The 15,020-nt window shown below is 36.3% G+C and overlaps 3 protein-coding genes across 3 annotated transcripts; 1 reads left to right on the forward strand and 2 right to left on the reverse strand.

Annotated features, from left to right (window-relative positions):
• Positions 1 to 969: 969 nt before the first annotated feature.
• LOC123916926 (ethylene-responsive transcription factor 3-like) lies at positions 970 to 2,340 on the reverse strand. Its single transcript, XM_045968516.1, has one exon. The coding sequence runs from the start codon at positions 1,829 to 1,831 to the stop codon at positions 1,151 to 1,153; it is 681 nt and encodes a 226-aa protein (XP_045824472.1). The 5' UTR covers positions 1,832 to 2,340; the 3' UTR covers positions 970 to 1,150.
• A 2,491-nt stretch (positions 2,341 to 4,831) lies between these two features.
• On the forward strand, positions 4,832 to 9,275 carry LOC123915191. The gene is made up of 5 exons (XM_045966335.1): positions 4,832 to 7,300; positions 7,381 to 7,463; positions 7,542 to 7,634; positions 7,723 to 8,112; positions 8,193 to 9,275. Exons 1-5 carry the CDS (start codon positions 5,650 to 5,652, stop codon positions 9,273 to 9,275), a joined length of 3,300 nt encoding a protein of 1,099 aa, XP_045822291.1. The 5' UTR covers positions 4,832 to 5,649.
• A 132-nt stretch (positions 9,276 to 9,407) lies between these two features.
• Positions 9,408 to 12,938, reverse strand: LOC123915192. The gene is made up of 2 exons (XM_045966336.1): positions 12,212 to 12,938; positions 9,408 to 11,338 (listed from the first exon to the last, which is right to left on the reverse strand). The coding sequence occupies exons 1-2, from the start codon at positions 12,936 to 12,938 to the stop codon at positions 9,408 to 9,410; spliced, it is 2,658 nt and encodes an 885-aa protein (XP_045822292.1).
• Between the last annotated feature and the right edge of the window lie 2,082 nt (positions 12,939 to 15,020).

Raw genomic sequence — 15,020 nt, forward strand, 5'->3', positions numbered from 1 at the left:
CAAACATCTTGAGTGCTATAGAAGGCAACATCATTGTTCTTTTTTCTATTCCATTGCACACAAAATAAGAAAAAGAAAGAATAAATTATCACCACCTACATCTACATCCCTTACCTAACAAAGTTTCTCCCCAACCTATCTTCTAAGAAGAATAGCAAATGAGTTTGATAAAATCACCGCGAAAGGAATCAATCAAAATCATAAAAACTATAGTGTAATTTTTACAAAATTAAAGGGGTTCGCCATAATTTTGACAACAAAACTACCATAATACCACACACTTAACGTTTGATATGAAGGAAAGTGGGAAAGAAGGAAAACACATAAACCTAAGAATGAATTTGGATTAAAATTTAGTTTAAGTTCATTGATCGATTTCCGTATTTTCCTTCCTTCCCACTTTTCTTTCCTTCCAACCGAGTGTAAAACAATAAAATCTAGGAGGAAAACACTATGTAATGTACCCCCAAAAAGCCTATGTTTCAATTCCTAATTCAATCATCCAACCTATATTTGTACCAAAAAAACTATTACCTATATTATTTCTGACCTAACAATCAAACTATGAGCTTCTCTATCCTTCAAAAATGACATCAACTATCTATTACTAGATCTTAGAAAAATTCAACTATGTTATCAAACATAAAAAGGATCAATTATATTAGTATGAAGGAAAAATGAACATAGGCAAAAATGGTTATTAGATTGAAAATATAAAACTTATAAACTAATCATATACAAGTGATTTGTGACATGGAAGTGGGTGATGCAAAGATGATGCAATCCAAAATCAGATGAATCTCAATCCATAATCATATTTCAAGATCTAATAGTAGATCATAACAATTTCTAGTTTTTTTTCTTCTCATAATCCTTAAAAATTTGAGAACAAAAAACATAGAAAATAAAATTATGATGGATAATAATATAGCCTTTTTTTCATACATCAAAGCAGAAGAGAAGACAAACTCTCACAGAAATTAAGATTATATTACCATAATCTCATAACCGATCATCAATCATAAATTTCATCTTCATTTTCATTTTTTCCGCATAATAAAAAAAAGGGGAAAAAAAGAAACCAAAAAAATTAAAGAAAAAAAATTCATAATTTCTTCAACGAACCAATACATCAATTATCTCAATTTCATCAGAGGCAGAGAAGGGTGCAGTGCAGATCTTCACCACCATAATTTGCCACGTCAGCATCATCCAACGGCGGCGCGTTCAGATCAAACGGCAGTGGTTGGCGTTTAAATGAAAGCATCGTCGATGAAGCCACGTTATCACCGTCACCGTCGTCAACAACCGACGACGATGAATCACAGTCACTACGGCAATCCTCTGGTGCAACCGGCGGTGTACGTGGGTACCTTCTTCCGGCGACGATCGACGGCGGTGCCGGTAATCCGATCGGACGTGGACCGCTGAAGGATTCAACGGTGCTACTCATCCCACTTGATGTAGGTCTCCGATGATCCTGAAACCCATCGCCGGCGACAACTCCGGCACCGGCGTAGAAACGTTGATCGGAAAACGGGTCTCCGGCATCAATATTATGGTAAAAAGGCTGTGCAAGAGGAAAATTTGTCTTGGCTTTTGGTCCCCGGAGATTTCTAGCAGCGGTGTCGTATGCACGCGCCGCCTCTTCAGCCGTGTCAAATGTTCCGAGCCAAACTCTTGCTTTTTTCAAAGGATCTCTGATCTCGGCGGCGAACCGTCCCCACGGTCTTTTTCTCACGCCTCTGTATCTTGGCTCTTTGAAAAAACCCGGTTCAGCCGCTGCCGCCGCCGCCGCAGCTGCGGCGGCTGTGCCACCTCCACGACCCATCTTCAAAGGTTCAATCTTTTTCAAATTCTAAGACGACCCAGAAAATCAAATCGGAGAAAAAACGTTCAAAAATTGATGAATCAAAGGAAAAACCTTTGAATTTTTTTTATTTTTTTTTACAAAAGACTCATTTTTTATTTTTGTTTCAACAAGGTTTGATGTATGAAACAGAGAGAGGGAGAGAGAGATGATGGGTTTTGAAGAGATTGAATATATGGGATTAAAGAGAAGGAGGAGATGAAGAGATTGAGGAGGAGAATGATGAGAGGAAGAGAGGGAGAAGAAGAGAGAGAAAAAGATGAATGGGTGGTGGGAGAGAGAAAGAGAGATTGTGGTTGAAGGAAAGAACCATAACAAAAGTTAACAACAATAACACCTTCTATTGATCTTGTTCATCTATCTATCTATACAAATACAAAAAATATATATTTATAATTAATTAAGAAGATTGAAAATGGACCTCAAAAGAGTGTTGTTTTCTTTCTTACCTTTCCCTGTGGGTTTCTCTGGCTGTGGCTGTAATGGCCTATCATTCTTTCTTTTATTTTTTTTTTTTTTCCTTTAATTTCAATTTTACCTTTTTTTTATGTTTTTTTAATCATTACCATACCTTATTCTTTTCTTTCTCTTTTTATCTTTATTTTCTTTTTTTACATTTTATTTTCTCATATATTCACCGACATAGCGTGATATAAATGGTAGATACTTTATATCTTTTAATTATTTGGTTTGAAATTTGATCTATGTTTGGTAGGTTAAAAAATGATTTATTATAAGATATCAACCTCTTAATATTACTAAAAGAATATAAATTATCTCATGAGAGAGAAAATCTTCTATTTGGTTTCAAAATAAAAAGTTATATTAGAAATACTTTGTGATTCAAACTTTAGTTTTATATTATGGCATATTATTCTTTTTCACTTTCATTATTTTTGTCTAATAATTAGATTCACACATTTTAAGTGTACGGGAGTGAAGTGAAAAATCTCTTCAAACTCAATATATTTCTTATCAACATTCTTGCATCATCAACTACCAACTAAGATGTAAATTTTTTTGTTGTCTAAGTAGTCTAGTAGCTAAACTTCACCTATTTAGATGAATAAGGGGAAGATTTTTGGTTTGAACTTCGACCATACATATAAAATACAATATCTCTACAAGCTAAAATGTACTTAAATGATATATTTTTTTCCACTTTAATAAGCGGTTAATCATAATTTGTTTTGATAATCCAAGTCTATCATCTTTCTACAATAGAAATTGTTGACCATTATCGTCCTCACGACTAAGATGATGATACGATTAATATTGATCGACAAAAACAAAAGAATATGAAAATACATGCTTCAATCTTAATCAAATTTTAACTTTGTATTTTTCGAATCGACATTAATCAAGTTATTGTCTCAATCATAAGAAGAATCTTAAGCTTTAAAATGTATATTTGATTATATGATGACAAAAATTAATGTTAAATGAATTTATTTTATAAAACTAATTTTAGTTAAAAGCGAGTTGAATGTGAAATAATATATGTTTCTTTTTTTTAATAAAAAATATATGATAATTAGATATGAATAAAAGACAAATAGATAATAAGTTGCACCACTAATCTTAAGTAATTTATTTTTAACAATAAATTATTAATAAAAATACAAATTTAAAATTGAGTTGAATGTAAATGAAATATTCTCCGGACACAATTTCATAAATTGATCTTTCAAGTTTCGTGAGATTAAAATCAATAGAAACTCTTTTAAGACTTTATTTTTGAGCTGGTATACGAAATAGAGGAGATAACTTATTTTTATTTTTTAAATTAAGATCACTATAAAAATATATTTTTTTTATAATAATTTAATGATATTTCATCTAAGTATTTTTTTTATCAGTAATATTGGGCTCACTAAATTGTTTAATTTAGTTTGAAAGTCAGTTCTGACATGAAATCAAGTTGTTACAGTCTTTTTCCAATTGCAATTACGAAGGATTGAACCGTAACCCTCACTATAAAATTTAACGTCAATCATCACTGAACAACTAACGATTAGATAATCGGATAATAATCTATGTATTTTAGAGTGCAAGTTAAATTAGCTAGCTAGTTTAGAGCATCCACAATTGAGCACTCAATTTTTGAGTACTTAAATGGTCTCACATAGACACATCATCAATTTTTTTTTTTTTTAATAATAGTACCTAATAGGTACTCAACCCCTCCAATGGAACATTTCTTAAAAAGTTCTAAAATGGGTCCATCAATAACTCCACATCATTAAAATTTGAAATTTAATTTAAAATAATATTGTCAAATTAAATTTTTTTTGAATATATTAAATAAAGTGGGTCCCATAAAAAGAAGAGAGAGAGAGTTCTTATATTAAAAGTGGTACCTATTAGGTACTAAAATGTGTTGTGCTCCAATGGTAGTACCTAATAAGTACCATGAGTACCTAATAGGTACTACACCATTGGAGATGGTCTTAGTCCATGGTACAGCTTGCCTTTATTTTATGGTTATATGGGTGTTTACACTGATTTTTGGTAAACAACCGCTAGTTTAAATTAATTACTTGAGAGATCAACTAGTAAATCTCGGGACAATTGTTTATGCATTTTGTTAAAGGAAACTTGGAAGTTTATTTTTGAAGACATCCTTATTTTATAAAAGAACAATATGTTTGATTTCTGAAACATATGTTAAATGCAATTAAAGCAAGTTCACTCGAACGAGGGAACTAATAAAAAGCAGAATTTGTAAATGCTTTAAGAAAATAAAGACTTATGAAACATAAATTTGCATTTGGAATGTAAAAGTTACAAAGAAAATGTAAAGGTTCACCGATTCATACATCTTTCTCGAATAACTCGTTTCTCGCTTTAACATGGATACTTTGAGTGTTTGAGATTTTGTGTAAATGAATTGTGACCCCTACTTCGACTACATATACTTCTATTTATAGAAAATTAAGCAACGTCTATCCTAACGTTAAACTACTAAACTTCAGCCACGCGTCCTTTGCATTTGAAATGAACCAAGGCCTGTAAACCGTTGTAACCGTCGAAGTCGAATCACCCTTAAATGATAAAAATTGCTCTAAGTCCACAATTCTTGATTACTTCGATTCATTGGCTTCCATCGAAAGATTCTTTCAGTCTCGAGCTATGAAGCTTTTCCATTAGGATTCTCTTGTTCTTGAAGACATTAAAGACTAAGACTACCTAAAGCCATTTCAACAGGTTTTTTATAGCAATAAATGTCTTTGGAACTGGAGATTATAACATATTTTACCTTGAGCTAAAATATGGGATAACAAATTGCCCCCAAAAATGCCTATTTCGATTTGAATGACTCGAATGAAATAAGAGATTGGCATTTTTTCAAAGTACTTCTTTCCAAATGCCATTCCTTTTCTTTCGATTTGATGATGTCATGGTATTTAAGAAGATAACCGTTTCACTTCTTTCAAAACTGTCACGTTCTGCATCCTTTTGAGTAGTGGGACACGCGTCAGCCTGAGAAGTTGAATCGGAATAGACAAAAAGCGCTTTTTCAGCATTTATCTTTTTAATTAAATTTTGTCTTAATCCAAGATTGCCTATAAATAGAGCTCTGTCACTTCAGTTGAAACCTTTCCAACTTCTTTCAAAGCTTTTCACGCTCCAAAATCTCTCAAAATCTTTCTCCAAATCTTGAAACATCAAAGATTCAAAACAAATTTGAACTTACCGGATCTTTGATCACCTTCTTCAGTTCGCATCTTTCAAGATCTCAGATCTACATCTTTTCCTTTGTTTTCCCAAGAACTTTCATGGCGTCTTCATCTAACAAATTTCAAGTTCCTTTCGCTGGAAAATGGAACGACTTCTCTGTTGCTGATGATGGAATGAAGTATGTTCCAGAACCCAAGGGTAGCAAAGAGCACCGAGAAATTTGGGAAAGTCAGGTAATGATTCCCTTTGCTATTGATAACAATGTTTATGCTTTTGGTGGTCCGATTCCAGATGATATGAATTTGACTAGGGAAGTAGACGAGATATTTCCATGTCTCGAAACCTGCGAGCCTAGGATCTTTGATAGCAAACCCTATAACTTTGAATATATGCTGACAAATTATAAACCCTTTCGATCCCATCCTTATTACGGAAATAGCCTTTACCTTACTTGGCTTGATCGAATAGAGCAATCCTTTGGTAAATTCTGGAAAGATTACGGAATCTTTGAGTTAATACAGTTTTCTAGGATAGGACCCAAATACCAACCTGAAATGCTCATTGCTGCGATGCATTTCTTTGAAAAATCTACCAACACCTTTCATTTTAAAAGTGGTATGATGACACCTACCCTGTTCGATGTGTCAGCTATCACAGGGTTAAGACCCACTGGCAAAACTTACAGCCCTGATGATGTTAGTGATAACATCACTTTAAACTACAAAGAAAACGCCTTTTCTGCCTTTATCCTCAAACATTCAGGACCTGAGAATGAAGAAGTCTCAGATGAAGAACATGTGGCCTTTCTCACTCTATGGCTATCCCATTATGTATTTTGCTCTCGATCTCTCCAAATTGCTAGGAAATTTATACCCATGGCTGTGCAAATACATGAAGGATGCCATTTTGCCTTAGGACGCCTTCTGCTGGCAACTCTGTATGAGTCGATTGGGGAAGTTTGTGATAACCTGAAAGGTTTAGTTCCTGCCAAGTCGAAATCGAAGAAAGCTGCGCCAGATGGATGTTTTCAAGCTGCTGGGCCAATGTGGCTATTACAGTTGTGGTTGAATGCCACCTTTGAAAAAGAACTTGGTTTGTTCATTCCCACTGAACATCACGCTTCGATAGCTAAAAGGAAAATCGAAGGTACTCGTTTAATAAGGCTTCAACCTAATCCCCTTGAACAGAACTCTCAACAGCTATTCATGAAGTACATGAAAATTTTCTTAGCCATCGACCAATTCAAGCCTGAACACGCTCCATTTGTGAAGAGAACCATTGGTCCCTCCTGGTTCGTCAAAGAGATACCAGTGTTGAATCCTAACGCTGAGGAGGAAATAAATGAAACTTGGACAGCCTACTTAGATCCTACTATTCTGTCTATTCGAATTGGTACCCTATCTTCTGAATATGCATTAATTGGGTATCAACCGAACTTGGTTTCTAGACAGTTTGGCTTTTCACAGCTTCGACCAAAGAGCATGTATATAAGGAAGAAAAACATCGTGCTTGGGACAACTGTGACTTCCACTTTGTATGAAAGGTACATGAAGATTAGTCGTGACAACGTTTATGGCTTCGAGCCATTTGACTTCAACCTTTCTTACTACTGTACACAAGAGTTTGCCAACTGGTGGAGGCGATATTTCGACAGCAAACACCTAGGAGATGCAGTGCTTATCTCGAGGTTGGAGAGTGGGTTTACTCGACCTCAGATAAAGAGAATCGAACAGCAAGTCAAGACTACAGGTAACTTGTCTATATATGCACTTTCTTTTACCAAATATTCCCATATTGTTTCGATTTAAACTTTTGCTTATGTTTCCTAGTTACCAAAAAACAAGCTGCAGAATCTGCTAAGACAGTTAAAGAAAAAACATCAAAGTCAGTTGAGTCTGAAGAACCTTCTAAGGTACATATTGAATCGAAACTTGTTTTCCTTTGAAACATTCTAAGTTAAATCTTTACTTTTCTAACCCACTTCTTCTAGGCACGTAAAAGACCAACCAACGTCCCTTCCACTGAGACTGGCCCATCGAAGAAGCCAAAACCTAACACAATAGTCGTCAGTGACGAAGAAGAGGTATAAGTTTTTTCTAAATTATTTCCAAAGTTCCTCTCAACTCAAATCCCTTAATTCGAATACTTCTTGTTTCTACTTCTATTTGCAGGAAGACGAAGAACAAAGTTTCCAGAGAAAGAGGGGCCAGCCTTCTGTGATTATTGAAACAAATATCCCAGAAACTACCTCTGATAATCTTTCTACTGAAGAGAAAGAAAAGAAGATGAAAGAAAAGAGAGAGAAGCAGGAAAGGAAAGCGAAGAGGAAAGAGGAAAAGAAGAAAGAAGGAAAGAAAAGTTCAGAGGATCGAACCCGGGATAAAAAACATAAAAAATCAAAGTCCTCAAGTGATCCTTCTGCAACCAACCTTAAATCTCCTTCGATCTCGAATGAACAACAAGAGCCTATCCCTGACGCTGAAGTTCAAGAAGATGCTGCTATGCCTGATGCTACACTCAAAGAATCGGACAACATGCCCCAGCAAGACAACAATCCAGAGGTACTTGTACTACTTTACTTGCATTTTCTGATTTATAATAAGTAAAGTTATATTCCCTCATATTCGATTCTGTTTTTCAGGACATCCTATCGAACAAGTCTAGTGGTGATACTCTCAAAGATAGTGAGACCACTATTTCTGAAAAAGTCATACCAGAGCCTAGTCAAGATCAATCAGAGCCTCCTATGTCTGCAGAGATTGATAACAAGACTTCTCCTTTCAAGGAATGGAACGAAAATCCAACAGTCGAGGTCGATGCTGATGAATCTTCCTCAGAGGAAGAAGACTTTGATTCTGAAGCCATAAAAGAAGCAGAGGCTGGTGGATCAGAATTGCTACCTGAAACTTCGACATCGAAGCTGTCAGCCAGCCTAGGGCTCGCTGAAGAAGAATTCATTTCTTTGCAAATTCATGATCCTGAAGCTGCTCTAAAACTTCTGATTTCTAAAACAACTACTGATCCCGTAAGTTCGAGTGGACCTAGTAATTCAACTGCTTCAGACTCAGAAATCAATTCTTCTGTTCGACAAGACTCTCTGATTTCAAAGCTGTATACGGATTTCATCAATGGAGACATCTTGGCATCAGTTGAGGAACACCCTGCTAATGCTTTCAAGCACAAGTCCTTTTTGAACAAGTTGCACAATCCTCAGACTGACCTCGAAACCTTGAGAAAAGTTATCCAGCTCGAATCGATCTTGGACCAGTTTGCTACCACGGTGCAAAACCTGAAACGCAACTCTCAGAAACTTGTTGGTCAACAGGCTGCTTATGATGCATTATTTGAGAAGGCCATGGCTGCCCAATCAAAAGTTGACCAAATGAAAGCACAAGTTCAGCAACCAGGTCTTGGGATTCAAGAATGTACCAACAATATTTCCAAGTGGGAGGCAGAAATAGATTCTTTTCGAGCTGAGATTGCTGATCGAGAGAAAAAGATTCTTGAAGAGAAAGCAAAGCGTATAAAGATTGAAGAAGCTGTTGCTGCTACCACTCAAGAATCTATTCGCGAAGCTGCGAAGGAAGGTATTTCCCACTTCAGTGCTGCCACTGTGATCAAAGAAGAGATCAAATCTCTCGAAGACGCAATCAAGATCCAGACTGTCGAAGTTGGCCTTATTAAGGACCATTATGCTGATTTCAAATCTAAGTGTTTGTCTTAGATTTTCTTTTGATGTTTTGTTTTTATTTCTCGAACAATTATCTGGTTTTGTTTTATTTGGTTTGTAACCTTGACAATTGCCTTTTATGGCACTTTTACTTCGTTTATGCCATTTCAATTTCGTTTCGAATATTTATTCTGTGCTAATATTAACTTCTAAAAGTGTTGGTTTATATTTTTTCAAATACTTACCATTTATATTCAAGGTTCGCTTTTCTGAAGTCAATTCTTCTATTTCATATGCACCATTCGAAAATACTTGTATTATTTTAAAAGGTCCTTCCCAATTTGGAGACCATTTGCCTAAAACTCTATCTTTTTTGTCCATAGGCAAAATAACTTTCCAAACTAAATTCCCCACGTCAAAGGTTTTTGATTTAACCTTCTTATTATAGGCCTTTGCTACTCTTTCTTTTTGTCTACTTAATGTATCAAGCGCTCTTAGCCTTTCTTCGTCTAAATCAACCAATTCATCAAACATCATACTCCAATAATGATCAGTTGGTATCTCCATTTGTCTTTGAATTCTGATAGATTGCAAATAAATTTCTACTGGTAACACAGCATCATGACCATACGTTAATCGAAATGGAGTAGAATTTGTTGATTCTTTAGGGGAATTTCTACATGCCCATAAGACTTGATTTAAAGTCTTGTTCCAATTTCTTGGCTTTTGAGCAATATGTTTTCTGATTAATCCAATAATAATTTTATTGGCAGCCTCTACTTGACCATTTGCTTGTGCATAATAAGGTGTCGAAGTCAAAAGTTTAAACCCTGTTTGCCTGGCGAATTCTTGCATCTTTCGACCAGTAAACACTGAACCTTGATCAGTTGTGATGGTTTCAGGGATTCCAAACCTGTAAATAATGTGGTTTTGGATAAAACTTATAACTTCTTCTTGATCAACGTTGGGCAAAGGTATAGCTTCGATCCATTTGGTAAAATAATCAACACCAACTATTATGTACTTTTGATTTTTTGATGATGCTGGTTTTATTTCACCAATTAAATCCAATGCCCAACCTCTAAATGGCCAAGGTTTTATTATCGAATGTAATTCGCTTGCAGGTACATGTTGGATTCCTGCATGTTTTTGACAGTCTTGACAACCTTTAGCAAAATCTATGCAATCTTTCAACATAGATGGCCAGTACATGCCTTGTCGAACTAAAAGCCATTTCATCTTATGGCCTGATTGGTGAGAACCACAAGCCCCACTATGAACATCAGATATTGCTATGTAGGCCTCATTCTCACTAAGGCATTTCAATAGTACTCCTTCGAGGGTCTTTTTAAACAATTCATTACCAATGATCACATAATTTGATGCCCTGTATTTGATCTTTCGAGGAGCACTCCCGATTGGATTTTCCAAATATTCTACAATTGGTTTTCTCCAATCACCATCTATTAAATTGTCAATGACCAAAATTTGGAGTTCATCATAATTCATTTCTTTATCAGAATTATTTATGTCATTTGGTGACATCTCTGCCCCCTCAAGTTTTGGTATTGACAATTCCAATTGCATTGGCTCATTAGAAATCAATTTTTCTTTGATTTCTATTAATTGTTCTAGCTTTGCTTTGGACACCTTGTATCCTGAAGCAATCTGGGCTAAGTCATTAGCTTCTTGATTTTCTATTCGAGGGACATGTTCAATATCAATCGAATCGAAACGTTTTAGTAACGCATTTGCTATGACAAAATAACGAATCAAATGCTCTTTGATACATTTGTATTCTTTGGTCAGTTGTTTCAAAACTAGTTCTGAATCACCTTTTATTTTAACGTCTCTTGCCCCCAGGCTTAATAATATTTCTAATCCTGCTATCAAAGCCTCATATTCAGCCTCATTGTTCGAACAAATACCATTAATCCTGTATTTGAACTTAGTAGGAATCTTTTGTGGGGAAATTATCAAAATACCTATCCCAGTACCATGTTGATGTCTAGACCCATCGAAATACAGAGTCCATGGTTCTAGAGCAATGTAATTTTGAGGTGATTCAATTGCTGAATGATCAACAATGAAGTCAGCCACTATTTGGCCTTTAATTGCTGTCAAAGGTTTGTATGAAAGTGAATATTCAGAAAGAGCTAAAGCCCATCTCCCAATTCGACTATGTAAAATTGGTTTTAGCAACATATGTTTAATAACATCATAATGAGAATAAACATAAACATCAATAGGCTTTATATAATGCTTCAATTTCATACAAGAAAAGTACAAACAAAGACAAAGCTTTTCAATACTACTATATCTAGTTTCAACATCATTAAGGACTCTACTTAGATAATAGATGGCCTTTTCTTCGCCATTTTCGTCCTCTTGGGCTAACATACTACCTAATGTGGTATCAGATGCTGAAATATACAACTTCATAAACTTATTTCTAATTGGTGGCATCAGAGTTGGAGGATTAGACAAGTATCTTTTGATTGCATCGAATGCTTCTTGCTGATCCTGCCCCCAAGTAAAAACATCCTCTTTCTTGAGTCGAAGCAATGGTGAAAAAGCTTGGGCTTTACCACTTAGATTCGAAATGAATCTTCTCAGAAAGTTGATCTTTCCTAACAAGGATTGAAGTTGCTTTTTGTTTGTTGGAGGGTTAGTCTCCAAAATCGCTTTTGTCTTGTTTTGGTTTATCTCAATGCCTTTTTTATGCACCACAAATCCAAGGAAATCTCCTGCATGCACACAAAAAGCACATTTCAATGGATTCATTTTCAATCCATATTTTCTCATCCTTTCGAATGACTTTTTCAAGCAAACCAAATGATCATTTTGTGACGACGATTTAACAATAATGTCATCAATATATACTTGCATAAAAGTATCTATAAAATCATGGAAAATTGAGTTCATTGCTCTTTGGTATGTGGCTCCAGCATTTTTCAATCCAAATGGCATTACGACCCATTCATAGGTACCCAAAGCCCCTGGGCATCGAAAAGCTGTTTTTGCCACATCTTCCTCGGCGATAAAAATTTGGTTATATCCAGAATACCCATCTAACATGCTAAGATATTCGAAGCCTGCTGCTGAATCTATTAACATTTCTGCTACAGGCATCGAATATTCATCTTTGGGGGTAGCATTATTTAAGTCCCTAAAATCTATACATATTCTAAGAGAACCATTTTTCTTAATGACAGGAACTATATTTGCTAACCATTCGACATACCTGGCAGTCCGGATGAACTTGCTTCTCAGCAGCCTTTCGATTTCCTCCTTGATCTTAGATAGGATTTCTGGTGCGAATCTTCTTGGTGATTGTTTAACTGGTTTCTTGTCTGGTCGAATGGGTAATCTATGCTCGACCAAATTTCTGTCTAAACCTGGCATTTCATTGTAATCCCAAGCAAAACAATCCTTGAACTCTTTAAGGAGTTCGACCAGTTTATCACGCAAGTCCTTTGGGATATTGGCACTTATGTATGTTGGCCTTTTGATAGAGCCATCTCCAATATCTATTTCCTCCAAAGGATCTTGGGCCTGCATCTTTTGACTGGAACTGGAAGGATCTTTCTCAAATCCTAATGGTTCTTCATCATAGATGCAGTCCATTTTTTGAGTCATTGGCAATAATTTGCCATTTTCACAGTTGTTGGCTTCGATAGCCATATTTTCTTGCAGCATTGTGGCTTCTAAAGCCATCTTTATCTTGTTTTCGGCCATATAAGCCGAAATCTTGGCCCAAGCATTGGGCTTAGTCATCGTAGTACTCTTCAAGGTCCCACCCAGTTGGGCGGACTTTGCCTTCATCCACATGTGGACCTTCGTCTATCTCCTCTCTCTCCCAAATGAATCCATGGGTTGGATCCAATTTGACAGAATGGTAGACATTATCAGCAGGGGCATAGGCATATCCCTGTTCAGTGCATGGCGATATATTCGCCAATTTCTTATCAAATGAGTGCTTGGTTATGTGGTGTGTTTCAGCCCTAAAATAACTTTGATCAGCTTCGATATTTTCTACCACACCATCATCTCTCCAAATACTCACTCTCTGATGGAGAGTCGAAGGCACTGCTCCAACACCATGTATCCACTCCCTTCCTAGAAGCAGATTATAATTGGCCTTCGATGCTACAACCAAAAACAAAGTTGGCCTAACAGTGCTGCCAACTGCCACATCGACTTGAATTGCCCCCAGCGAGAAACCAGTCTCACCTTCGTAATTCGAAAGAACGATGTTGTGAGGGTGCAAGTCAGTAGAGAATTTACCAATCTTGGTAATCATGAATTCTGGCATCAGGTTTACTGCTGCTCCTCCATCAATCAACACTTTGTTGACCCCCACATTGTTTACTTTGGCCTGAATAAAGAGGGGTTTCAAATGATTCTTCATTCCCTCAGTTGGCCTCTCAAAATTGGCCATCTGTTCCTCTAAGCAGCCATTATTCATTACATAATAACACATTGGCTTGTGTAAAGCCAATTCAGACTCATCGAATTCATCCTCCCCTTCAGTCACTTCTGACCACACGTCATACTCAGCAGGGAGGATCGAAACTACATTTACCAGCACATCAAATTCGGGATCTGAATCGAGGAGATCCTCATCTTCCATGTTCTCTCCTTCAAACTCATTCTCAACCTTTTGAACACCCTCTAGTTGAGTCAATCTTTCTTTCATAGGCCTTCTAGCCACTTCGACAACCTGTTTTCCTTTGTTGTCTTCAGTCTTTTGAGCCTCTTGAAGGGAGAGTCTTTGTTGGCGCTGATGCCTACGCCATTGTGTGCGGGTCATGGGATTCTTTCCCTTGTAATTGTTTCTGTAAGCATACTTCTTCGAATCGACAGAATGACTCGAACTTCCCTTGTCAACAGAATTTTTGACAAAGTTGGATGCAGGACCATGAACCCATTTGTTCATTGGTGATTTGTTGGATGACACAAAAGTATTTGGGTTGCCCAACCTTTGATGTATTGGTTTAGCATGCGCCATGTTCTGTTTTTTCATTGGCCTTGAGTTTGGCCAATTCTCTTTGTTCCTTCTGAATGGTATAAACTTGTTAAGGCCCTCAGTAGCCTTCTTGTCGAATACAGCACTGCACCTTGGGCAAAGCATCACCTCAGACTTGTTAAGCTTACACCTTTGCAGAAAATCAATCAGTTCCTCTTCAGCCCCAGGATATACTACTTTCATTTTCTCATAGTACTCATTCTCTGGAATAGAAACTAATTGAGCGCCTCCTGATAAGTCCATGGCATCGATCATCAAGCATTCGACCGGTTCCACATAGGAAGCATCAGATATTTGTAGTGGATCTTCGTCAATTTTCATCTTGTGTCCGGATTTCTCTCCAAACTTCAGCCTTCCATCTTTCAAAGCCTTTTGAACCAGATCCCTGAAAAGAACACATTGTGAGGTTTTATGACCCAAAAAATTATGAAATTTGCAAAAACCTCTTTTCTTTTGCTGTTCGAGGGGAGGCACTTTCAATCCCTTTGGAACAACAATTTGGCCATCAGTAACCAACAAATCAAATATTTCATCACATTTAGTTATATCAAACGAATAAGTTTTAGCGACAAATTTATCATTCTTGGGTTCGACAGGATTTTTTCCATTCGAAGGTTTTAGTAATTTGCAGACATAGGGAGGGCCAGGTTTTAATTCGGCCACATTAATTTCATTATCCTCTATGTCTCCATAGTTTATCACATATTCCTCATCATCATCATCTAAAGTTTCAACATAAGCAATCTTTTCCCTTTTTTGAAACTTCGATG

This window comes from Trifolium pratense, linkage group LG3 (genome assembly GCF_020283565.1).
Source record: "Trifolium pratense cultivar HEN17-A07 linkage group LG3, ARS_RC_1.1, whole genome shotgun sequence".
In the NCBI taxonomy this organism is placed as follows: domain Eukaryota; kingdom Viridiplantae; phylum Streptophyta; class Magnoliopsida; order Fabales; family Fabaceae; genus Trifolium; species Trifolium pratense.